The sequence below is a fragment of the Stomoxys calcitrans genome, chromosome 2 (assembly GCF_963082655.1).
Source record: "Stomoxys calcitrans chromosome 2, idStoCalc2.1, whole genome shotgun sequence".
Lineage (NCBI taxonomy): Eukaryota > Metazoa > Arthropoda > Insecta > Diptera > Muscidae > Stomoxys > Stomoxys calcitrans.
Window position 1 is genome coordinate 70878550 of NC_081553.1, and position 27671 is coordinate 70906220.

Below are 27671 nucleotides of genomic sequence, written 5' to 3' on the forward strand. Positions count from 1 at the left end.
TTGGGCCATTGTAATGTCCTAGCAAGTTGAGAAAGTAAGAAGGTATGAGACCCTACATTAGTTTTAGAGATGGAAGAGAAGAACAGGGAAGGACCTGGAATAGGGTAGGCACATATATGTACAACGACATCTAAGCGGAGACTTGCTCATGACCAGGCTTGCAGAGACCCTCTATCTTGGGATTGCGGAGCTTCTACGATCTGGGTGATCTGATAAATATATCCCTGATAGGTCTCGCCAAACATACCGACCACACAACTAGCCTCCGTAAAGGGACTGGACCAGTGCTCTTTTGTGGGAGGCACAAATACAGAAGAGAAGTCTCAATTATCGTGACAGGTCACTGTCTGGAAAACAGATTAAAGCTCGCAGGTAACTTTTTCTGCAGGAACTGTGAAAACCTTGAGAAGGAGGAAACGGCAAAAAAGCAAAAAACGCAAGTTGCTTCAGGACTGACTTTGAAATAAATGTCAATGGCATAGAATGGTTAGTGGTCAAAGCGTGACGCCATCGACTACCTCTTTCAACTGGCTAATGACCATTGTGGCAGAAAATTTTGCAGGCCAAACATTCACAGATCTTATCGACGAGTCGAAGTTATCCGTATATAATGCGATCTCAATGTTTTCAGGGAGGATGTGAAGAAGATATAACCGCATTATCTGGGATACTACTTATTTCACTCTACGTAGCTTTGACTTTCATATCATTTGCAACTACTCAAATACATTTTTCATAATCCAAAACAATGTCCTCAAAAAGCGTGATTTGACTACCTTCATCAAGAGCCTTCGATAAATCTAAAATCTTAATGAACAGTGCCTACTTTGATTATGATTTTTTCAAGAATGTTATAAATTCACAATTAAAGTGAGTTTACTCAAAGACCATTTTGGGCAATTTTCATATCCAAGCAAGTTATTCCCGATTTTTCAAAGGTGGGGTCGTAGTCCTGTGTGTCCCGTTATGATACCGAAAGCTATACTGACTTTCTTTCAGTAATAGCATAGTCTTGGCACGGTCCGAATCTCCTCATCGTCGTCCTACCAACCGTTTCGCTGTTCCAGAGTGTTACATGCGAAGCCCACGCCATTAACGCGGACTGCGTCCTCCATACGGCATCGGGTTCACAAAGTTTATTGATGGCAGTTCTCTGGTCTTCACTGCCAAATCGTCTGCTCTTTCTCTGGGGCCCGGAACCCGGAACAATGCAGATCGTGTCATTCTCAGAGAAAGCGTTAATCTGTTCGGGACCTTAACGTCCTTGATGGCCAGTTTATTTTTCGTAAAGATGTTCACACTCGACGTGCCTGCATTAACACCTTACCACCTCACGAATTCCGCGATCATCCGGATTTCCGCCTGCAGAACCGTATTATGCTCAGGCAGTCGAAAGCAGAAAGCAGTCCCTGGGTTCTGAATATAGACCCCTAGATCCACTCTGTCCTCTAGCATTGATCAAACTGTGTAGCATGAACTTCCAGATGGCAATACCAGAGTTCCCGCAATGTGAGACTGTGCCGCTGACACCAGTGCCTCGCACTCGACCTCAACTGTCCCCTCAGGTATCCGATCGGAAACCCTTTTCCATTCCTTCCAGGTTTCCTATCGCTGCCTTGGTTATACCGTGATGGTCTGACCTGCTCCTATGCTCTATCCATTCTCCCATCACCTTAGGTCTCATAGTAACTGCCTCACACCTAATCTTTATGTCTATGGGTCGGATAACTAGAATAGTCTGCAGTGCCCTACTTGTCGTGGTCGTCATCGCCTCGCCTATATCGCATTTTTTCCATCGCAGTCCATCAATCTACTGAGGCCGCGGATTCAGGCCCCATTTCGAGCCTATGGACCGGCATCTCTGAGCCTTCTCGATACGCTCCTGAATGTAACATTTCCAATTCAGTTTCCAGTCAGATATCGATATCGCTCTATTGAGGACACGTGGTGAGTCAAATTGGTCCACCGTCGTAAACAGGCAGATTTCAGTCTTCTCTGGTTTAACATTGAGACCCGTAGGTCTAGCCCAGTCTATGCCATCTGCAAGACTCTTTCGGCTCTTATAAATAGCAGATTCGGATACTTATCCCTTAGAAGTATTTTAACATCGTCTGCGCAGCATACGGGTTCAAATCCGTCCTCAGTCCGTATACGTCATAGGTTATTTATGGTGGTCGTTGTCCACTATGCAATGAAGTAACAGATATTGATTTGGAAATATACACGCACTTTAGTTATCTTCTAGAAATTTCAATCAAACACAAATTTGCTAACCATGTTGACTTATGTATAGGGTGTCCACGAAGGATTAAGGCAACCTTTAGATGGGTAATGTATACTTTATATGTAGTTGATGCAGTTCAGCATTTGCGAAACATGGGTAACACACAAAGCGCCATATTGACTACGCGCAGACCTTAGAAAATTATGATGCGATTTTTGTAAAGTGGCTCGCGAAACGCTATGTGGGCCACTCTTTGTAAGAATACTGTAGATCAAACAAAATTTTAGTATGAGAAAATTCATCTTTTTGTCGTAGATAACCGTTTATAGAAACATTTTTGTAATAAGGCTTTTCCATGTGATCAATAATAATTTTTCCACAAATCATGGTTTTTAGTTCCTAAAGCCAAAAATTTCTTATCCTTGATGGCCAAGATCGAATAATTTTTATTTAAAATAAAAAATACATTTTATTATTAATACATTTTTTATTTTTAATTAAAATATCAGTAGGTTTTATAATTAAATATCTATGTCAACATGCTTCTTATCTTTGTCTTGAATTAATACAATCGTTACTTCACTTAAAGATATTAAACTAAATTATTGCAAAAATAATATGGGGGAGGGTTAAAATCACAAAGAACAGAAATTACTTTAGAACGAAAACCTAAAAAATTATAAGAAAAAACATACAGGCACATATTAAATTACAAAACGGAAATTGTATAAAACATTGTGGAAAATAATGGTGGTTTAATTCGTTCCATAATATACGTATGTAAATAGAGACAGTTAGATCAGTTCTTTCTTTCGAAGAGCAAGGGGAAGGGTTTGTCTTTTGGTGGCTGCAACCAATTGTCTTCAGAGTATTTGACATTATTTTCAGTCTCAATAACATGGAAGGTGTAGGCATGACGGCTTTTGGTGGAACGATTTGGTTCACTCCTATGCACAACATCGCCATGGATGACAATGCAGGTACCTGAAAAAAATAGAAAAGAAACAATTAAGCTTTGAAACTCTTAATGACCGAACTAGTTCATTTATTTGAACTACGAACTATCCCCCGATTTTTTCTCCCCTTACCTTTGCTACAGTGTATGGGTGTGAAACTTGAATGAGGATAAATTGGTGCTGCTCTATCGTAGATCATCAAATCATTAGAATCCTTATCGGGATTGCGAATATATCTACGATGCACTCCACTCTTATGAGATCCCTTGATAAATTGCAGACAACCATTTTGCAGAGTACAGTCTTCCAAGGCAAACCAAAATCCAATAGCTGAACCAGGTTCTGTATGTAAATACCATGAGTCTTGGTGGGCCACAACTTCACCTCCAATACTGGGATTCTTATAGATATACATGCTCTGGCAAATGGCAGGCTTATTGAAATTCAATTGCCAACAAATCTCCTTAACACGATTGCAGAAACTGATTTTATTAAAGACAGGATTTTCTGTGTGTAAAGCATGGCCGACTTTATTCAGTGCCACCATGGGATCCACCAACAATTCGCCTTTTTCACCTACTGCACCATCTTCAAAGAAATATCGCACTTTGTCTCCAGACTCGAGGAAATAGGTTTCTTTACTCTGGGCATCTTCGTGTTTGCAAGTATCGAATATTTTGCGATTTGCCTGAGGAGCATCCATGCATAAGGCACGTCCAGCTTTGTAGAGTTCATCGACTTCTTCGGGTGTTAGGAAATCTTCAATAACAATGTAACCATTTTGGTTAATCTAAAAGTAGGAGAGATAGAATGGAGTCGTGAGTAAAATGTCACCTCAATTAAAAGAGTAAGAGAAGTAAAGAAATCAGTTACATAAAAAATTTTAAATTAGTTATAAAAATCTGGTTATTATAGAAGTCTACAAAATTATCGATGTCAACAAAAATCTTTATCTCTGGAGCTGTACCCTACTTATTTGGCATAGTGGAGATAAATCTGGTTACCGTGTATGTTGAAAATTCTTCGAGAAAAAGAGGGGCCATCGGGCCCTACTTTCGATTAGGTGAGGTTTAAGTGGCAGTCCACCATCATACTCCCTCAGACAGTTTCGTCCATTGTGATACCACAGGAACTGGAGAAGGAAGATGCCTTCTAGTTGCTACCGTTGAAGCTTCCAGGTCGCTTTAAAAAGCCTAACAACTTGCGATTGAATCAGACAAGTTCTTAAAGAAATTAGAACCTAAAGTGTAACTACTTCTGACTTCTGGTACGGGACGCACACAGCAGATGCTCTATAGTCTTTTCTTCCTCGACCCCGTCATAGGTTCTGCAAAAGTCGTTACTGCAACCATCAGTCTATTAGCATATTCCCGACCCTGTCGTGACGGACATAATGATTGACACGTTTGTTCTAGCCAGCGATCCCAACGCTGATAATTTTTTTCTGATGTTCTCGCCCGAATTGGGCCGCATAATTTTGGAATGTTCACAACTCTTTTTGACCATCTATTATTCGTTGATTTCGGGACTGATCCTGAAACTTAGCTCACACGTCGCCAGAGGCACATCCCCAGATTAAAGTTTCCCTGGAATGTGTAATGTAGTTCCCAGTCTCGCAATGGTAATTTTACAAAAAATTGCATGTGATTACAAAGTATTTGCTAGGAAGTGCTTCTTCTTACGCTAGTCTAGTTTTGTTACTTGCGAATGAAGAAAACTTCCCTTCCCAGCAGGAACTTTGTAAGCACATGCCATAATTTTTAAAATCCACTCTGAAGTTGACGTAGCCGATTTTGAAGCCCTTATATTTGATTTGTGTGTAGATTCGGAGGCCACCATAGCCAAGAGGTAAGCAGTCCGCCTAAGACTCTGAATGCCTGGGTTCGAATCCTGGCAAGAATATCAGAACACTTTTCAGCGTTGGTTATGGCTTCCTAATGCTGGCAATATTTGTGAGGTACTATCTCATGTAAAAACTTCTCGGCAAAGAAGTGTCTCATTGCTGCATGCCGTTCGGACTCGCCCATAAAAAGGAGAATTCATATCATTGAGCTTTAACTTGATTTGGACAGCACTCATTGATAAGTGAGAAGTTTCCTCCTTAATGGAATGGCAAATTTGCATTTGTATAGAATAAAGCAGTTTTTGCTAGAGAAGTGTTTTATAGTTGAGTTGAATAAGGTAGTGTAGAGCTGAATGCAGTTGTGTAAAATAAGAGCTGTAGATTAAAGCGGTGTTTTTAGAGCACAGAAGTGGAGGGTAGAGTAGAGTAGAGTTTAATCAAAAAGTGTAAACTAGAGTTATATGAAGCAGTGTAGAGTGGAATACAGTAGAGATAAGGAAGGGAGTCGTATAGATTGGAGTAGAAGAGACAGAAGTTGTATATATTGCTGTAGCGTGATGTAGGATAGAGAAGTATGGAGTTGCATAAAGGGTAGTAGTATAGAGTTTATTAGTGTAGAGAAGGGTATTGTAGAGTAGAGCAGTATTGACAAGAGTGGTGTAGAGAAAAGTAGTATAGACGAGAGTAATGTAGAGAAATGTAGTATAGACAAGAGTAGTGTAGCGAAGAGTAGTGTAGAAAAGAGAAGTATAGACAAGAGAAGTGAAGAGAACAGAAGTATTAGCAAGAGTAGTATAGAGAAAACTAGTATGGACTAGAGAAGTGCAGAAAAAAGTAGTATAGAAAAGAGTAGAGTAGAGAAGAATAATGTAGAGAAGAGAAGTGTAGAGAAGAGTAGTGTAGTGTAAAGAACCGAATAGTTGTGTAGTGTAGAGTAGACAAGTCCAGAGTAGAGTAATTTAGATAAAAAAGTGTAAAAAGGTAGTGGAGTGTGGAGTGGACAAAGTGAAGAGTAGTGTGTATAGAAGAGTAGTGTTGAGAGGAGTACTTTAGATAAGAGTAGTATAGAGAAGATAAGAAATGTAGAGTAGGGTTGTGTAGAGTATTTTTAAGTAAAGTTAGCTTTTGTTGTGTAGAAGTGTAAATAAAAGTACTAGAGTGCCTGGCTATGAGGTTGGTTTAATGTTTGACCTATTTAGCTTAGATTAGGTTGAATGACATCAGAGGCTAGCTTCACACGTAAACATTTGCTGTTTTGTTTTAGTCATTATGTCTATTGTGTTCGGCACAGTCAGTTGAGTTAGGCCCTTCGAAATTCTTCTTCAATTTGGCTCAGATCGGTCCAGATTTGGATATAGCTGCCATGTGGACCGATCCGCCGATTTAGGGTCTTAGGCCCATAAAAGCCACATTTATTATCCGATTTTGCTGAAATTTGGGACAGTGAGTTGTATTAGGTCCTTCGACATCTTTTTTCAATTTGGCCCAAATCGGTCCAGATTCGGATATAGCAAGATTAAGGTCTTGCGCGCATAAAAGGCGCATTAATTATCCGATTTTGCCAAAATTTGTTAGACCCTTCGACGTCCTTCTTCAATTTGGCCCAGGTCGATAAAAATTTAAAATACACCTGCCATATGGACCGATCTCTCGATTTAAGATTTTGGCCCCTTAAAAGGCGCATTTATTGTCCGATGTAGCCGAAATTTGGGACAGTGAGTTGTGTTGGGCCCTTTGACATTCTTCTTCAATTTGGCTTAGATCGGTCCATATTTGGCTATAGCTGCCATATAGACCGATCTCTCGATTAAAGGTATTGGGCCCATACGCATTTATTATCCGATATAGCAGAAATTTGGTTAAGCGAGTTGTGTTAGGCTCTTCGATATCAATACGTCCCAGATCGGTCCAGATTTGGATATATGTGCCGATCGCCCGATTTAAGGTTTTAGGCCCATAAAAGGTGAATTTATTAACCGATTTTGCTGAAATTGGATACAGTGAGTTGCGTTAGGAGCATAGTTAAGATTGATATATATTGAGATATAATCGTCATATAGTCCGATCTCTTAATTTAAGGTCTTGGGCCCATTATAGGCGTATTTATTGTCCGATTTCGGTGAAATTTGGAGTGAGTTGTATTAGACTCCTCGACATTCCTGTATAATACGGCTCAGATCACTTCAGATTTGGATGTAGCTGTCATACATACCGATCTCCCGATTTAAGGTTTTAGGCCCATAACAGGTGAATTTAATAACCGATTAATTATTACCTTTTCTGTACATAAATTAGGCTGTTAACGATTAAACAGTTAACATTTTTGTGTTATCTGACACCAGTTAAGGGCTAATACACAACAGCCGTCTATTAAGAAGTAGACCTTGTTTTATAAAATCGATTTATTTTACTGAAATAGATTGGCTGATAATAGTGAGAAATGGTAAAGTTGATAAGAACTCACCCTAGGCGATTATTTCATTATCTGAATAAGAAACTCATGTTTAGCTAAATGTAGGCAAATGACCTTAATTTCCTCTCGGAATTGCTCTATTTGATGCTAGAGTTAAGAAAAGCTTTTGATTTCCCGAGGAAATCATCCAAATTGAAAAGTTTGTGGTATGTTTACATAAATTAAAGATGACTTTCAATGACCATGGACGTTAAAGTTTTCCATACGCCATCAAAATTTTCCAGAAATGGCGGTCAGATTTTATTATTGTTATTATAAAAATTTATTGTGTAAAGCCAAATGTTATGTTGTCAGTAATTTGCTAGACGTATGACACAATGTTTTTGCATTTTTTATTAATTTTTTTGTCATCATCTTATCAAGGGGATGTATGGATGGATGAATGCATGGATTTATTTAATAAAGCGCTGATGGTTGATTGCATTACAATTGGGTCATTGGGACCCATGTAAGCAATGCACGATGCTTGTGGCACTCAGCTCTGATCAGTTGTCAGTCAGAGCAAAATAGTGTGTTAAACGTTTGGCTCGTAATAGTCTTCTTATCAAGGCGCTATGTTTTATTCAATTGCCTTCTTATATGGGTAGAGAAGCCAGGGCGCGTGTATGGAAAAAAACCTAACCCACAATAATGTTAAGGTGTTCCCCCATTTACATGATGAATGAGGATCATTTTAAATCAAATTGTAAGCAACAATAGGTTTGACTTTGACTAGCATAAATGGCATGCAGCTATGGATTTTTTTTTTTGTAAATTTTGTTTTCTTTTTCCAGTTTATTTTATGCGTTTTAAGTTTTACGAAAAAAAAATAAAAACATTTCCAAGTTTGTGTTTTGTTTACATATGTTTTCATGTCATTTATTTTTATAAACGGATGTTTTTTTTGCACACACGTGCATAATTTTGTCTGAGTAGAATTCACAATGGGAGAGCTGACTTGATTATTGCCTGTCACATATTTAGAGCGTAGAAGGAAGTGATATAATTTAAATACCTTTTGGCTTACTTGGTATTCATACATTGCTAGCTTATTTATTATTACGTGATGTTCTTGATGGACTGCGAGCAAAATAATGCTTGGGAGAAATTGTATAATAATTTGAACATTAATATAAATGGGGAATAATATATAAATATGCCACTTATACAATATAAGAAAGCGGTGATATTCATAATGGATTTCAAAGAAGTCGCCAGTACCGACGGTTTACATTCCATCAACAGTTTGTACTACGTTGGTTAAGTTAGATGTTAGGTACACATCAATTCATCCTAAAATGGATTTTTTTTTAATCTAAAATCTTCAAAACTAACTCTGTCAATAGACTTAGTAAGTTCGGCTTTGAATAAGGTTAGGTTATAGTGGAAAGAAGATGTATGCGACTGTGAAGTTGATTTTGTAAGTTCTGTGCGTTTCGACATCAATCTTTTCAAATCCATGCATAGTAGTTTGATTCTAAGCCGATCTTTCTGTGTTGAAGCCATTTGCACTTGTTCTCAATTAATTTCTATATTTAGACACCATGTAGAATAAGCACACCTATGGATGATATGTCTAATTATACTACACTTATTTGTTCTAAAATAGATTATTGCAAACAAACACGGCGAGCAGGCGATTATTTCACTACCTCAATGAAACACATGCCTAAATACCCTATAGGTAACATTTTTGAAAATCAAAGGCCTTCAAGGTAATCTAAGCTTTGTCGCCAAACATTCCCAGGGACGTAATGATAAGGTAAATATTGTGAGAGTACATTTATTATCACTCTTTTGTCGAACAGTAATCAGTTCCTTTTATACTGAAACTGTTATATTCGTCTATTGGCTTGACACAGGTTAAGTAAGGTAATAGTAATAGACCGTTACAGAGCAGAGCAGAGTGAGCATACGGCTACTGGGTCGTTTTGGTATTTTAGAATTGGTAGTAGGAATAGTAGGAATGAAAACAACCTGTTTGAAGTTATCTCTTTATAGGTAAATAAAACTTAAAGAATAATAATTGGAGCATTATCAGGTTATGAACCGATTCCGCCCATACTTGGCTTGGATGTTGGAGACAATTGTACATGCCATTGCGTAAAATTTCAGCCAAATTGAATAAGAATTGCCCCCTTTAGAGGCTCAAAAGTATAGGTAATATAGCTTAAAGGATATAATTGGAGCATTATCAGGTTATGAACCGATTCCGCACATACTTGGCTTGGATTTTGGAGACAATAGTACATGCCATTGCGCAAAATTTCAGCCGAATTGAATAAGAATTGCCCCCTTTAGAGCCTCAAAACGTATAATCGGGAGATCGGTTTAAATGGGAGCTATATCATGTATTAGACCGATTCAGACCATATTTGGCACGTATGTTGAAGGTCATAAGTGAAGTTGTGCAAAACTTCGGAAAATCAGACAAAAATTGAGCTCACTAGAGGCTCTAGATGTATAATCGGGAGATCGGCTAATATTGGAGCTATATATTTCAATCTAAACAGATATGCGTCATTTGCAATCCCCACTGACCTACATCAATTCCATTAAGAAACAGGGGATACTTCGTTCATATCAATGAGTGCAGTTCAATTAAAGTTTAAGCTCAATGATAAGGGGCCTACTTTTATATGCCGAGTCCGAACGGCGTGCGGCATTGCGACACCATTTGGTAGAGAAATACCTCACAAATGTAACCAGCATTAGTAAGGGGGTAACCACCGCTGAAAAATGTTTTGATATTCACACCGGGATTTGAACCCAGGCGTTCGGCGTCATAGGCGGACATGCTAATCTCTGCGCCTCCAATCATCAATAAGAAGTATCTGTGAAAAACTTCAATAGGATATTTTTATTCGTTAGACCGTTATCATGATTTCGACAGACAGACATGGCTGTATCGATTAAGAATCTCAAGACAATCAAGAATATATATACTCTATGGGGTGTCAGATCAATATTTCAAGGTGCTACAAACGGAATGACTAGATTAGCATACCCTGATGGTGGGTATAAAAATGGTGAAAAAAACTGTGGAAACATTTTCATTTGCGGTACTAAGTTCTTCACTGAGTGGAAATTCGAGATTCATTAAAATCTTTGACGTTTATGATCGGATCAAGACCCTTAATCTGAAGATCAGTCTATATGGATGCTATATGTAAATATGGGCCGATCTGGACCATATTTCGTCGGATGTTCCAATTTCCAGCGATATCCAAATATAAATGAGTCTTTTGCGGGCTTTAAACCCTATGTCGGCAAATCGGTTTATTTGGCAGCTATATCTAAATAGGGTCCAATCTGGGCAATATTGAGGTCGGATAACGTGAGTCTTTAAACAGCTCACTATAAATGCGGTTTTTATGGGCTTAAAACCCTAAATCGACAGATCGCACAGTGGGATAGCTTTAAAAAAAAATAGTAAGAAATATGTCACTTGGAAACGGATAGGGATAACTCTTTGAAATTTGAAATGGTTAGAGCTGAGGTGCTATCGAGATCATGGCAAGTCTTCATTTGTGGTCCGATAGTGAAGTGTTATTGATATCATGTGCATAATTTCAAGGCCTTAGGCGGATCGGGCGTCTCTTGCAAGGGCGTCCCTCTAAATCTACGTCAGGAACGCGAATATGAAGTCCGTTTTTGGGGCTCGGGACTGGGGGACCCAAGACGGGCCTTCCCGCTCATCAGGTGAAAGTGTATGGAATATAGGCAATATGGTACTCAAATAAAAGAAAATTTTGCGTAGAATACAAAAGAAAGTTCTAAATGGTACCAATTCTGGTACCAAAATGTTCGAATTGTGAAAAAATCATTTAGTCGCCCATCATATGTTTCTAAGCTTTACCTACATGCCAAATTTCGGAACTCCCTGTTCCAAATTTGTCCAAGTATTTTTGACCCACCCTAGTCTACATGCCCACTCAAGATATGTTAACCCTATTTTTAATGAACGATTCCTTTCTACTGGTGGTATAAAGACATACAATTCTTCTTATTAACTTTTCGGACTATTTTTTTTTAACTACAGCCATACAGGCACACAAAATAAATACAAATTTTCGTATAATAAAAATTTTGGGTGAGGTTCGAAATTGGACCACAAACTTTTAATCTTAAAAATTTTCTTCATATTTTCTTATGGGGTACTTTTTACCTACATTCTAATATTCATTATATTGTCTATTATGCATCATATATTCTAATGTTCTTTAACCGAAAGACAGACAATTTGTTTTATATTATAAAACTTTGTGTGTTGAATTTCACTTATCACCTGTATGCATAGCGCTCGTCTTGTCATTCTCAAATTTTTACCAAATGATTCAATTTTATAGCATAGATTTTTGATAAACATTCATTGCTTAAGAAGAGAGCATGGCAATATATTTTCAACATTTCAACAATCCGTTTATTCAATCACAGCATTCATGTATCTCGGTCGCAGGTGCTAACAAAAGGCATCCTCATTGACCATTCGCGTTGACTTTTGTTCTAAAAATAGCTCTAATTTTACGCCGCTTTAAGCAAAAATCGATTATATTTTCATTGTCTATTCTGAGAAGTTGACGGCTTTCATGAGACGACTTGTGTTGCTGTCGATGTTTTCTTGTTTGTGTTGTTTTCCTTGTCTTGTTGGTCAAAGAAAATTCTACAAATTGTCTAAATCCCATAGCAAATCATTTGGCCATTTTCGCCTAAGCAAAATCCGCCCGCCTGTCTGCCATTCTAAAGCTAACATAATAGATGGGGACATATAGTAGGTGTGTGTGTGTGTGTTTGCTCGTTGCTTTACAGATGTGTGAGTGTGACACAATTTCCCTTTCATATGATTGACATTTGAGTTTTGAGTACTTTGAATTTGAATTTGTGACGGTTATGCATTTTTTTTTTAGTTTTGCAAAAAAGTGAATTTTATTTTTATTTTAATACAACAAATACTTGCGGGGAACGTTTTTTTTGCTTTATTTATAATTTTTGTTGTTATTATATTTTTTGTTAAAGGGGTCTAGGTGTAAGTGGGAGTAGTTTTGTTGGTGGTTTATAGAGCAGATTAGTATTCAATGGCACATCAGCGTGTAGTGGCATTTGTAGCCAGTCGTGCTGATCGTTGTTCGGTGACTTGTAGACACCTAACGTCGACAATATGCAACTCACTCTAAATAAAAATTTGCAAACAATAAAAACAAAAAACATTACGTCAAATATTGTTTAGCAACAACAGATGTTTGAAATGTTTGCTTGCATTTTTGTTGAATGGTCTAGTTTATTTTTAAGGAAGCGGAACCATTTGGCTATTTTAAAAATTGTTTTAATTGCCTATGTCGGTATGTGAGAGGAATATGTACAATACTTGTGTTTTTGATATGTCTTACTACGATCAAGATTTTGAAATGCATTTGTCATTTATTTCAATTAATAATAAACAAATCATACGTATAGCATAATTAATTGTTTAAACGGAAGTTTGCAATCAAATTTTGTTGAACTTTTTGTACCTGACACCAAAAGATGGAGTGTCGACAAGGTAGGCATCACAAAATACACACTAAGCGGTTGTCAAAATCTTAATCTACAACACATTCTAAAAATGTTTGCTCAAGAAACAGTGGTTCAAATCCACACTTGTCATGGATGTTGGAAGTGATAAAAAAATAATTTGTGCCAATTTTTAGTCAAATGGAATGATAATTCCGCTGTCTTGGGACGAAACTGGAAAGTGGTTAATATGGAAACCGATCTGCGCCATACTAAGCATGCATGTTAGAAGTTGGCTGAAGTGCAATTTACGGGGAAAATCATAAAAAATATATAATTTTTGGCATACGAAGGGACCCCAGGAAAAGGAGTATGAAGTCCGTTTTTGCGGCTCGAGCCTGGGGGTCCCTAAACGGGCCGTCCCCCTCATCAAGTGAAAGTGTACGGAATATATGCAATATGGTACTCAAATTAAAGGAAATTTTTTAGAATACGAGTATGAAGAAAAACGTTTAAAGGAGGGTCCCCCCTCACCTGTGCAAAAGGGGGGAGTTTAGGAAATTGGAACCCCATTTTGCCGTAAATAAATGAAATGAGGCCGAGTATAGGCAATATGATAATCAAGTTAAAGGAAATTTTTGAGGAGCTCAAATATGACAACAAAAACAAAAAAATTGCCCTCCTGGCGTTGGTGAGGGTTTTTTAAATGTGGAGCTATATTTTGCGAAGAATTTAATTAAAAAATCAAAAAAAAGAAAAACAAGTAAAAGGTTTTAAGCAAGTAATGGGTTAAAGGGGTAAAAAGGGGAATCCAAAGTTCGGCCCGGCCCACCACCCACCACTTCGCGTATATATGTAAACTACTTTTTATCATAATCTGCCAAAAATTCATAATTTATGCCCCTATTGAAGCTATATCAAAATATCGTCCGATTTGGACCAAATTCGGCACGGTCATTGAATGGTCTATTAAGTACAAGTTATTGTTCAATTTTGTATGAAAACATATTGGTCTTTTTGGTAGCTATATCCAAATAAAAACTGATCTGAACTATTTACGATACGGACGTCGAAAAGCCTAACATAAGTCACTGTGTCAAATTTCAGCGAAATCGGATTATAAATGCCCCTTTTATGGGACCAAGACTTTAATTCGAGAGATCGGTCTATATTGCAGCTATTTCCAAATCTGGACCGATCGGGGCCAAATTGACGATGGATGTCGAGTGGCCTAACACATCGCACTCTCCCAAATTTCGGTGAAATTGGAAAATAAATGTGCTTTTTATTGAGAGATCGGTCTCAATGGCAGCTATATCCAAATTTGGACCAATCTGGGCTTAGTTAAAGAAGAAAAAACCCAGGCGTTCAGTGTCATAGGCGGACATGCTAACCTCTGCGCTACGGTGGCCTCCAATTCTTCTAGATATTACTAGTTCCTAATTATCGCCTTATTTCGAATGCAACAATACGGAATTTCATCAAAATCCAAGGACGCTAGCTTCAGCAGTTGAGTGTGGACTTCCAAGACATATTAGAACCGGACTGATGTTATCATTAGAAACCGGAAGCTTGCTTTGATTTTAGACCCATAGTTCTGGGATAAAAGTTCGTAGACTTCGCTATAGAGTACTACTCTGACAAATGGTTAGCTGTGTTTTCTGTGGTCCATAAATAGTGTAGATACACCCAATCTATATGGGAACCAAACAGAAGATTTTTGATAGCAGAATACGAATCTGAAATTGAAAATTGGATCCACTTGATGGCCACCTCCAATTAAATATCCAAGAATTACAAAGGTTACAAAACGGGTCTCATATGAAAGGCATTTGGGAGCGGATTACAAATTGACAATGATTTCAAAAATCTTGGGTCCTCCTCAACCCCAAATACCCCAATCGGAATAAAGATGTTTGAGATGTTTGTATGAATTTATTGTTTAATTATTCATTAACGATTTTTTTCACGAAAATTTTAAAGGTGATTAGGACAAGCCTCTCTGATATCCAAACTTAATATGGACTGGATTGGACCATATAGACCAATATGCCGATTTTTGGTCTAAGCACAAAGTTCTTTTACATTAACCGATTTCGCAGAAATTTAAAACTGTAACTTGTATAAGGCTTCTCGACACCTGATCCAGATATGCTTCAGATCGGCCAATATTTGAATATTAATGTGGATATAGTAGATCTATAATAAAATAGAATAATAAATATATCCATGGTGGTGGATATTCGAACTCAATGCTTTTTTACTTGTTTTAGCTAAAATTACTTCGTATGCTGGCACAAACATTTCGAAAATGTTGATAAAATCTCTTACACTACACAACTATCAATATTTGTAAACACAGACTCCCTGCCCCCATCGTGAGCAAGATGTACTCCATGAATTGCACTGTGGATTTCATAATTTCTATGGTGTGCGTACTTCTCATTGTACTATTGTATCTGTTTCGAATTTGTTTGTTGAGTTTTGTTTGTTATTGTGCCAAAGTACAGTGACCCCGTTTGAAATTTTATTTTTCCACACTCAATACCCCAACAACATTAACAGCAGACACAACAACAACTACAACTATAGTATTTGCACAACTAAAATTTTTTAATAATAGTTGGGGCACTTGTGTAGCTTTATCATGATGTACCACCAGTAGCGAGTGTTTGCACTCTAATCTAATTATTACTATGAAGTAGCCCATACCTTACGGTGTATAATCATATAAACATATATATGTTTGACTATATAGCATACATCTATATATTTACTGATAAGTCTACATTAAAAATTTGTGTTTTAATGTTTTTGTAAAATTTATATGTGTTTTTTGCCATAATTACTGAATATATCAACAAATATATAAATTTGCTACAAGATTTTTTTCTTTCTTCGTCTTCGTCAATTGCCCGCAGAGGTTATTGCTGGGGAGTACCAAGATCTAGGTCATTGTTAACCTCTGGTGCGTGCTACGTTGTTCACCTATGCCATGCCTTATGTTCGTTGGGTTGCGCACGTAGGCTGGAGCGGAAATCATTTGAAAGTGATTTGTGTTTGCTTTTTGTTTAGTCTTGAAATTTTTAATTGAAACGTTACAATAAACATGCCAATGTAATAGTGCAAGTGTTAATTGGCCATGCGATGAAAGCTTCATATAACTTTAAATTACAATGTTTTTCACATATATTTGAGGCGCTGAATGAAATGCTCTTTTGTGGTATTTAATGTATTTGCTTAATGAGTGCAAAATCTTTAGACGGGGTCAATATGCAATAGTCGAAGGAAGCGAAATACCTGGGCCTAGTTCTCGATTAAATTTTTTCATGGATAGGAAGCTGCAAGAAGCCTTCTTCTCCCTCGGTAAGAATTTGGTTAAATCAAAGATGATTTACTGGAAATACTCTAGGGAGGGTCAATTTGTATGTATCAATGCGTTGGTTGTCAAAATTGAAATCAAAACACGTCTGCTCTGCTCAACGGTTATTTAAGTCCGTAAAGTGTTTATTTATTATTCGATATTATTCGAATTTGGATGTTTTCGCCAGATTTCCAACCTAGGTGTTCAGTGTCACAGGCGGTCATGTTAACCTATGCACTATGTTGGTCCACTTATTAGTTGTAGCCTCATATAAACTGATGCTGAAATTTCAAAGGCCAACATTTTTTGGATTGATATTTGGTAAGTAAAATTAAAAATAACATAAAATACGATGTCTTTAGGTCCACATGTAGATGCAGCGCCCTGGGCTTGACTTCTTGAGCCCCTATATTCATCGATTTATACCAGATGTAGCTGAAATATGGTTGGTATGTGGATTGCATTTCATACAAAATTCAAGGCCAATAGTTCGCCGAAGAAGGCTCCTAAACTAAATAAGGAAACACATTTTACAAACAGTTCTACAAAAGATGACAAACTATAATCAATTATTAAGAAATTTAAACCCATACCATTGCAGGTCTTTAATAATTGATTCCCTTCTGCATTTACTCTGGAGCTTTTAACAAAACATTTACCAAAATCAATTTGCCTTTGTCTTAAAGAAATCTTTTTCCAAGAAATCCCCCCCAAATAAAAAACCACAAACATACCTCAAAAAGTGTGTTTGTATAAACAAATAATAAAAAATTTTGAATTTCTGTGGGCATTGTTGGCGGGTGGCTGCTGGGTGGGTGGTGTTGAGGGACAAGGGTTCCCTCATTTATTTGGTCTGTTACGTCTTCCATAGACAAGCATGAACCCACAATTTTTTGTTTCATTTAGTGGGCGACTTTTTTTCAATGCTTTTTTTTGTTCTGTTTTGTTTTTGGAGGAAAATCGAACAACCTACAATGTCATTATTTTTGGCTTTCATTTCAAAATTTGATGATGATTCTTTAGCTCTAATTATAAATCGTACGCTAATGTGATGGATCATGATGATGACGATGACAAAGATCAACATCATCATCATCATCATTTTCTTCTTTGTTGGATGATGAGACTGTTTTTAGGCTATGGATAGGGGTATCGGGGGAAAACGAAAAATTTCCTAAGAATACGATTTGTGTCGATCATCAGGGAAAATTATATTAAACTCGGCCACCAGAACATGGGCTTGCCGGTGTTTTTTTTTCGTCGTGGTAATGGCAACAGAAAAAGGTGTAATGCACCGCCACCGCCAATGGCCTGTTCGCCTGATTTGTGAAATGTGAACGAAGAAGATGAATTAGTCGGTTAAATTAAATTTAGAATGATACGTAATTATCCCCAACAACAAAAAAATCTAAAAGAAAAACAAAATAGCCAGCCATGCCACTAATGAAAAACGCACCCTACCAGCCAACAAACTAACAAAGTGTATGCGTATATGACAACCATACAAACAATGAAAATAAATTGATGCTACTTAGCCCACCGCCACTCACCTCCCCCACATGAATATGCTGTGGTGTTGAGCGGTTTGTCTGCTTCTGATAGCGGGTACTCCGTATAAGAAATATAAAAAGAAAATGCTCGAAGTTTTTTTGTTTTGTTCGTTGATGTTTTTTACCCCCCCACAAAGGTTTACACATTTGTTTTGCATTTCTCCGCTGAGCTACTGGGGAGGAGATGGTCTACTGAGCAGTGTCATTGGCAGGGACTTTCTTAAGGTCGTACAACAAATACTAGTATAGGGCAACGGGTAGTTTTCAGTAATACCTTTTTAATGTTAAATGTATGTACAAAGCGAAACAAACGTGTTAAAGATTTTTGATATATTACTACAAAGTCAGTGAGTGATCTTTGATAGACTATGAGACTTAAGGCATTTGGAAATTGTATAGTAGGTACAAGCTGGTCACACCATCGAGACTATAATAGCGGAGTATTTCTATAGAATATCTGCGATGACACTTGAAACAAAAAAGGAGATATATTAACAATTCGCCTTTAATTTTGCAGAAAAAGTGTCTTTAAGAAACCAAAAATAAATTCTGCCCGAATTTTTTTCAAAAATCCCTAAAATACACATTTCGAGAATAAAATGATTTCAAAATCGGCATTTTTTAGTAAATTTGCTGTGAAGGCCACAAATATTGTTTGGTGCAAAATATTGTATGTGTTTAGGGGACATTTACATTTTGAGACATCGAGAGGTTTTTCCGTTTTAAAAAAATTGTTTATTTTGAAGTGCATATTGCAACAGTAAAAATTTAAACATCTTGTTCAAGCTACATTTAAAACGCATCTACGATATGCCCTCTTCACAACAGAAAATGTTAAGATATTTAAGCAATTATATTTCAATAAAGACTAATCAATGGAACTACTTTTTTTGGCCAAGAAATTCGAAATATTCAATCCAAATCATGCATCAAAATGAAAATTGAACCAAAAATGCTTTTGTTAATCATAAAATACAAAAGCAAACTCGGTCAAAATATCAAAAATTAAAATTTGAATGATCTTTTGGATTTTGTGAGCAATATCTAGCAAAAAAAGAATTTTGAAAATCGGACCACAAATAAAGATTTGGCAGCCCGAACAATTTTTCGAAATGCCGAGGTGACCAAGTCTAGGGGCGCCCGGACCACCTAGGGCCTTGAAATTTTGCACATAATCTCGATAAGTCTTCAGTTCTAATCATTTAAAATTTCAAAGAGTGATCACCATTCGCTCTAAAATGGCATATTTTTTATTCGTTTTTTTTATTCTATCCCACTGTGTGTCTCTTAGCAGGGCCCTTAAGTTGGAAACCACATCTTTTTGAAACTTTGTGTGTGTGTTTTGTACTATGAGCTGATAATATCGGGTAGAAAGATACTGGGTGACCCGTACCGAGCACAAATCATTCATTTGAAGAGAGCAATAAGAATATTCCTTCTTGAGCCTCTAGATCCAAATCGGTCTATATTTAGATAAAAATAAAATAAATACATTTTGTCCATGAGCATTCCATTAAGGAACAAGGGCAAACTTATCACATATCTATGAGTGTTGTCCGATTCAAGTTTTAAGCTCAACTATAAGGGGCCTCCTTTTTATAGCCGAGACCGAACGGTGTGCCGCAGTAGCTCCCAAATGTCGCCAGTATTTTCATGATGTTCTTGCAGGATTCCAACCCACGCGTTCAGTGTCAAAGGCGGATATGGTAACCACTGGGCTACGGTGGCCATATAAATCGATCTCCCGATTTTGCACCTCTAGAGGGTACAATTCCAATCAGGTTGAAATACTTGTACGATGACTTCTCCTTTGACCTGCAACATTTGTACTATGTATGATATAATCGGTCCAAACCCGATTTTACTTCCTTCGCCTTTGTAGGGCTAAACAAACTGGTCGATGTTATTGCTGTGCTAATATCCACTAGGGTGTTATGGAGACCGGCTTTATAGTTTATTTCTGTTGTATGTATATCACATATTATATGAAACTATCTTTCCTGATAATAAGGCGAAAAATGCATCACTTATGAACCCATAGCAGCTATATCCAAATATGATCCCATTTGAACTAAACTCCGCAAAGATGTAAAACAGAATATTTGTATAAACGACAGCTATATTTTAATATAGTCTGATTTCCAGCATATTCAGAAAGGCTATATAAGGTCTAATACAGCTCCAACTGTACTAAATTTCGCCTTTTTTGGGTTCAAAACCATAATCGATGCTCTAATGGGCCTAAGAACTTAAATCGGGATGTCGGTATATATGGCAGCTGTATCCAAATATAGACAGATCTTAACATATGAATTTCGAGGAGCCATACATAGCTCATTGTGCTAAATTTCGGATCTTGGCCTTAAACCTTAGAAAACGGTAGATCGGTATATATGGCAGCTATATACAAATCTGGACCGATTTATGTCGCATAAAACAGGGATGTCTAGGCGCCAAACACAAATGTGTTCTATTCACTGTGCTAAATTCCATTGAAATTGGATTACAATCTGGACCGGTACGGGCTGCAATGAATAGGAATGTCGAGAGGCCTAACAAAACTCGCCTAGGATTTTAAATTGGCAGTTCGGTCTATATGGGGGTTATATCAAGATATAGTCCGATATAGCTCATCATCGAACTTAACCTACCTATGAACAAAAAAAAAAGAGTCTGTGCAAGTTTCAGTTCAATATCTCTATTCTTAAAGACTGTAGAGTGATTTCAACAGACGGACGGATATGGCTATATCTTCTTAGATTTTTACACTGAGACATACATTTAAATTGGCTTACTGGTGAATATCTCATTCATGAAACTTCCTTAAATCTACCTGTACCAACATTTGTTCTATTTTTGGACTATTTGTGCAATGCATTGATTGCCACATACACTTCAATACATAGGGTTTCCCTTTGCCTTCTGTTCAATATCGCATTCATGAAACTTTCTTTAATATGCCTGTGCCAACCTTTGGATGGGTGTATACTAATATTGCCATTACTTTTGTAACACATCGACATATTGGTCTTAGACCTCATACAGTATATGCATATTTTCTTGATCGCCATGTCATTTTAAGTTAAAATAGCTATGTCCGCTTGTTTGTTCGTCTGTGGAAAGCACGCTAATCTTCAAAGGATTAAAGCTAGGTGCGTAAAATTTTTGCACAAATACTTCACATTAGAATAGGTCGGTTGGGATTGTAAATGGGCCATATTTAAGGATAGCGCCGATCTCCCGATTATACTTATTGAGCCTATAGACATTTTTATGAGCCAGTACTATGACGTTTTTGTAACATTCAACAGATTTGCAGAGTATGATTCGAATCGGTTTAAAACCTGATACAGCTAGCAGATGCGGCCCGCCTTTCGGACTAGTTTTCTCATTGAGCTTAAACTTTAATCGGACAGCAGTGATTGATATGTGGGAAGTTTGTTCCTGTTCCTTAGTGAAATTTTCATAGGCAAATTTGGAATTTGCCTAGCTCCCAGATACACCGACCACCCGTTTCTACTTCGAGAGCCTCTAGAAGGCGCTGTTCTTGTCTGATTTGCTTAAGGGCTTCTATGTCCTTTAACTTAGATGTCCAATATGGTCTGAACCGGTCGATAACCTGATATAAACTTCAATAGCATAGCAATTCTCATCCATTATCCTTTATTTGCTTATAACGAGATGCCGGGCAAAGAACTTCACAAATCCGAACTATGGTGGTGGGTATATAAGATTTGAGCCGGCTAAACTTAGCACGCTTTACACTGCTTATGGTATGCGCAACAAAAACAGCATCACATCACTTGTGAGCAATACATTGGCTGTTTGTTATTTGAAACCCATTTATACTGCAATTTTTTCTTTGAAAAACAACAACAATAGACCATGAGTGCTTTGCGAATGTTTGCCTATTACTATTGTTTATGTTTGCCTGTTACTGTCGATCATATGTTTTGATTGCTTAAGGTATTTTTGCTTTGAATTTCCCTTCCAAAAATTAATGTCATCCCATTCATTTTATTTTCTAACAACCCCATCATAAATTGAACTGCAGTCATTTTTAGCAAACAATAGGGTTTCCAGCAGCCAGCTTGACGTTCTGAAATAGAAAACATTTTGCTATAACAGCAGAACTTCTGCCGTAATGTCAGCAGACTTTACCAGACTTTTTTCTATGAGTGCATAAACCCAGTTTTCCATTAGACTTTTTGAGCACCTACAGCATGTTTTTTGTTTTGATCTCTCTTTATTCTTTGATAAAGAAAACCACTCAAAGAACTTGACAAATGTGCCCCATGGCTCAGCCGAAAATCTACAAGCTTTAAATTGTTTTTAGTTTTTTTTTCGTTGCTCCAAAAAAGTAAAATTTACCTGTTTTGTGCTATTGGTTTAAATTTCATATTTTTATAGCCTATTCAAATAAATTAAAATTTCAAATAAAGAACTTTTGCGTCAATCGTTGATTATTTGGTTGTTAGTAATATTTCTTCTAACTTAAAAGGCGGTTGGCAAATTTTAGAATTTTAATGTAATTAAAAACTAAAAATGCATCACTTATGAACCCATAGCAGCTATATCCAAATATGATCCCATTTGAACTAAACTCCGCAAAGATGTAAAACAGAATATTTGTATAAACGACAGCTATATTTTAATATAGTCTGATTTCCAGCATATTCAGAAAGGCTATATAAGGTCTAATACAGCTCCAACTGTACTAAATTTCGCCTTTTTTGGGTTCAAAACCATAATCGATGCTCTAATGGGCCTAAGAACTTAAATCGGGATGTCGGTATATATGGCAGCTGTATCCAAATATAGACAGATCTTAACATATGAATTTCGAGGAGCCATACATAGCTCATTGTGCTAAATTTCGGATCTTGGCCTTAAACCTTAGAAAACGGTAGATCGGTATATATGGCAGCTATATACAAATCTGGACCGATTTATGTCGCATAAAACAGGGATGTCTAGGCGCCAAACACAAATGTGTTCTATTCACTGTGCTAAATTCCATTGAAATTGGATTACAATCTGGACCGGTACGGGCTGCAATGAATAGGAATGTCGAGAGGCCTAACAAAACTCGCCTAGGATTTTAAATTGGCAGTTCGGTCTATATGGGGGTTATATCAAGATATAGTCCGATATAGCTCATCATCGAACTTAACCTACCTATGAACAAAAAAAAAAGAGTCTGTGCAAGTTTCAGTTCAATATCTCTATTCTTAAAGACTGTAGAGTGATTTCAACAGACGGACGGATATGGCTATATCTTCTTAGATTTTTACACTGAGACATACATTTAAATTGGCTTACTGGTGAATATCTCATTCATGAAACTTCCTTAAATCTACCTGTACCAACATTTGTTCTATTTTTGGACTATTTGTGCAATGCATTGATTGCCACATACACTTCAATACATAGGGTTTCCCTTTGCCTTCTGTTCAATATCGCATTCATGAAACTTTCTTTAATATGCCTGTGCCAACCTTTGGATGGGTGTATACTAATATTGCCATTACTTTTGTAACACATCGACATATTGGTCTTAGACCTCATACAGTATATGCATATTTTCTTGATCGCCATGTCATTTTAAGTTAAAATAGCTATGTCCGCTTGTTTGTTCGTCTGTGGAAAGCACGCTAATCTTCAAAGGATTAAAGCTAGGTGCGTAAAATTTTTGCACAAATACTTCACATTAGAATAGGTCGGTTGGGATTGTAAATGGGCCATATTTAAGGATAGCGCCGATCTCCCGATTATACTTATTGAGCCTATAGACATTTTTATGAGCCAGTACTATGACGTTTTTGTAACATTCAACAGATTTGCAGAGTATGATTCGAATCGGTTTAAAACCTGATACAGCTAGCAGATGCGGCCCGCCTTTCGGACTAGTTTTCTCATTGAGCTTAAACTTTAATCGGACAGCAGTGATTGATATGTGGGAAGTTTGTTCCTGTTCCTTAGTGAAATTTTCATAGGCAAATTTGGAATTTGCCTAGCTCCCAGATACACCGACCACCCGTTTCTACTTCGAGAGCCTCTAGAAGGCGCTGTTCTTGTCTGATTTGCTTAAGGGCTTCTATGTCCTTTAACTTAGATGTCCAATATGGTCTGAACCGGTCGATAACCTGATATAAACTTCAATAGCATAGCAATTCTCATCCATTATCCTTTATTTGCTTATAACGAGATGCCGGGCAAAGAACTTCACAAATCCGAACTATGGTGGTGGGTATATAAGATTTGAGCCGGCTAAACTTAGCACGCTTTACACTGCTTATGGTATGCGCAACAAAAACAGCATCACATCACTTGTGAGCAATACATTGGCTGTTTGTTATTTGAAACCCATTTATACTGCAATTTTTTCTTTGAAAAACAACAACAATAGACCATGAGTGCTTTGCGAATGTTTGCCTATTACTATTGTTTATGTTTGCCTGTTACTGTCGATCATATGTTTTGATTGCTTAAGGTATTTTTGCTTTGAATTTCCCTTCCAAAAATTAATGTCATCCCATTCATTTTATTTTCTAACAACCCCATCATAAATTGAACTGCAGTCATTTTTAGCAAACAATAGGGTTTCCAGCAGCCAGCTTGACGTTCTGAAATAGAAAACATTTTGCTATAACAGCAGAACTTCTGCCGTAATGTCAGCAGACTTTACCAGACTTTTTTCTATGAGTGCATAAACCCAGTTTTCCATTAGACTTTTTGAGCACCTACAGCATGTTTTTTGTTTTGATCTCTCTTTATTCTTTGATAAAGAAAACCACTCAAAGAACTTGACAAATGTGCCCCATGGCTCAGCCGAAAATCTACAAGCTTTAAATTGTTTTTAGTTTTTTTTTCGTTGCTCCAAAAAAGTAAAATTTACCTGTTTTGTGCTATTGGTTTAAATTTCATATTTTTATAGCCTATTCAAATAAATTAAAATTTCAAATAAAGAACTTTTGCGTCAATCGTTGATTATTTGGTTGTTAGTAATATTTCTTCTAACTTAAAAGGCGGTTGGCAAATTTTAGAATTTTAATGTAATTAAAAACTAAACCCTTTGAAACTGAATAATTATTGATACTGGTTGGGTCTTCTGAGACCTTAAAGAAAAATTCCTTAAATTTCCTTCTTAACAATCATATCGATAAGGACTTATTGGTAATATACTCTAGGACAAAGATAAAATTAACCAATTTGTAAGGGGACAAGTAAAAGCGTGCTAAGTTCGGCTGGGTCGAATCTTATACACCCTCCACCATGGATCACATATGAGAAGTTCTTTGCTTGATATCTCTTTATATACAAACAAACGATAATAAATATGAATTGATATCCTATTGGAGCTATATCAGCTGCTAGACCCATTCATACCATACTCGATTTGGATGTTGAATACCACAGTAGAAGTCATTGTGCAAAATTTCAGGATTTCATGCTGGATAAGAATTGCGCCCTATAGGCTCAAGAACTAAAATCGGGAGATCGGTTTATATGGGACCTATATCAGGTTATGGAATGATTCAAACCATGTTGCATGTCATAAGAGAAGTCACTGTTCAAAGTTTCAGCTAAACTGAAAAAAATTGTGCCCTCTAGAGGCTCAAGAAGTCAAGATCCGAGATCGGTTTACATGGGAGCTGTCTCATGTTAAGAACTGACCAATACCATTCTTGGAAGTTATAACACAACACAACTAGAGGCTCAAGAAGTCAAGATCCGAGCTCGGTTTATATGGAAGCTATACCGAAACATGGGCCGATTTGGCTCATTTACAAACCTAACCGACCTGCACTAATATGAAGTATTTAAGCTAAATTTCAAGCAATTAGCTTTACTCCTTCGAAAGTTAGCGTGGTTTCGACAGACAAACAAACGGACATAGTTAAATCGATTGAGAGTGTCAAGACGATCGAGAATGTACATACTTTCAATATCAATATTTCGGAATGACGAAATTAGTACACCCCCATCCTATGGCGGAGGGTATAAGAAACACAATTCCTTCATAAAAAGGCACAATGCCTTGTAAGGCTTTTTAAATAGTTTGAACAAGTTAAAGAGCGTTAAGTTTGGTCGGGCCGGATCTTATATACCCTTCACAATGGATAGCATTTGACACGTTCTTTTGGATTTCTTTTTCGAAAACATATACAGGAGATACATCAAGTTATGGATCAATATGCAACAATATGTCATGAGTATTAAAATTCATAAAATAATAGAGTAAAAATTGAGCCCCCTAGTGAGCCCCTAGGGAAAGTCAAATCGTGCTATAAAAGGTTATGGATCGATTATGACAATACTTGACGCGGCTTTTCAAAACCATATAAAAACAGTACGTGCAAAATTTCAGTTGAATCAGGTGGTAATTGGGCCCTCTAGAGGTACATAAGTCAGATCTAAAGATCGATTTGTATTAGAGCAGACAAAATATCGATGATACTATCGAAATTTTTTGTTGTCTGAATATCGATTGGTATTTTTCCTATCGATCCTACAGGCAAAGTTGCATTTTTCGTAAAATTTAATAAAAATAGGCGATCCGATACTGAATGTATCCTTTTCTATAGGGGGCGCAATTTCATCCGGTTAGGCAAATTTTTTTTTACAAATTTCATGATTTCCAACTGACTTGATCAAACTTGGCTTTATTCGTGTTTTATTTGGTTTTATATGGAGAATTAACGATGGTATCGATACTATCGATATTTTTTATTAGGAATATCGAATGTTGCGATTATCGATAGTTTGTCAGCTCTAGTTTATATGGCTGTCATATCGACTTATGGACCTATTTTGACGGTTCACCTCATGCAATGTTTCAGCCAATACGGATAAGATATGCGACCTCTAGAGGCTCAAGAAGTCAACATCGGTTTATATGGCAGCTATATCTAAACATGGGGCCATTTACAAGCCCAGCCTACAATAACAGGAAATATTTGTACAAAATTTCAAGGTTCTGGCTTTACTCTTTCGAAGGATAGCGTGCTTTCGACAGACAGACGGACGGACATGGCAAAATTAACTTAAAATGCCAAGACCATCAGGAATATTTATACTATATTATATATATTTATTTCTTTCAATATTTCGACAAACGGTATGAAGAAATTAGTATACACCCATCCTATGGTGGAGGGTATAAAAATGTTGAAATAATGCCCTAGAAGATTATTTTTTAATAAAAGAAACTGCAAAACATTGTTTTGAAATGTGTTCGGTTTAAAAATCCACTGCCATTGTGTTTTGAATTTTTAAATTATTTTTTTTTTTTAATTTCAAATCATTTCGTAGTAGTTTCAAAAATATATTTAAAATTCATTTCTCTTCCCAAACCCACTCATTATTTCCTATAGTAATAAAAACAATTTGAAATATTTTTGAAAACAATTTCTTGTACAAACCTCATCCAATAATGTGCTATGCATTTTGTTGATATGATTCACAAGATATTTCTAAAAATTTGCACTAAATTTGTTACTTTTGTTGCCTTTTTTATGATTTTGGCTACTAAATTTCTTTTTCAACACTTAATTTGGAATTGAATATAAATTCAATTTATATTTCCGTTGCTTTAGAATATATCTCTCTCTTGTGCTCGGTTTTATTTTTTTTTTCTAATATATTTAATTTATTATTTGTTGGTTTTGAATTTATTATGATTCTTATATGTTGTGAGTTGTCGGTGCTCTGGTTTGTGTTGTGTTCTGTTAAACGTTTAGCTGTGAACTGAACTAATTCGATTTTGGAAAATATGAAAAGAGTTCTCCT

General features: G+C 36.7%; 1 protein-coding gene across 1 annotated transcript; it reads right to left on the reverse strand.

The window, feature by feature from the left end:
• Positions 1 to 2749: 2749 nt before the first annotated feature.
• On the reverse strand, positions 2750 to 27664 carry LOC106086744 (phytanoyl-CoA dioxygenase domain-containing protein 1). The gene is made up of 3 exons (XM_013251537.2): positions 27305 to 27664; positions 3313 to 3970; positions 2750 to 3208 (listed from the first exon to the last, which is right to left on the reverse strand). The coding sequence occupies exons 1-3, from the start codon at positions 27326 to 27328 to the stop codon at positions 3024 to 3026; spliced, it is 867 nt and encodes a 288-aa protein (XP_013106991.1). The 5' UTR covers positions 27329 to 27664; the 3' UTR covers positions 2750 to 3023.
• Positions 27665 to 27671: the final 7 nt, after the last annotated feature.

Excerpts from the sequence above, each read along its gene's own strand:
- LOC106086744 (XM_013251537.2), bottom strand. The coding sequence starts at position 27,328 with ATGCATAGCACATTATTGGATGAG. Across the intron at positions 3,971-27,304 it reads ATAGCACATTATTGGATGAG|ATTAACCAAAATGGTTACAT; the intron begins GTTTGTACAAGA and ends TCCTACTTTTAG. Across the intron at positions 3,209-3,312 it reads ACCCATACACTGTAGCAAAG|GTACCTGCATTGTCATCCAT; the intron begins GTAAGGGGAGAA and ends TATTTTTTTCAG.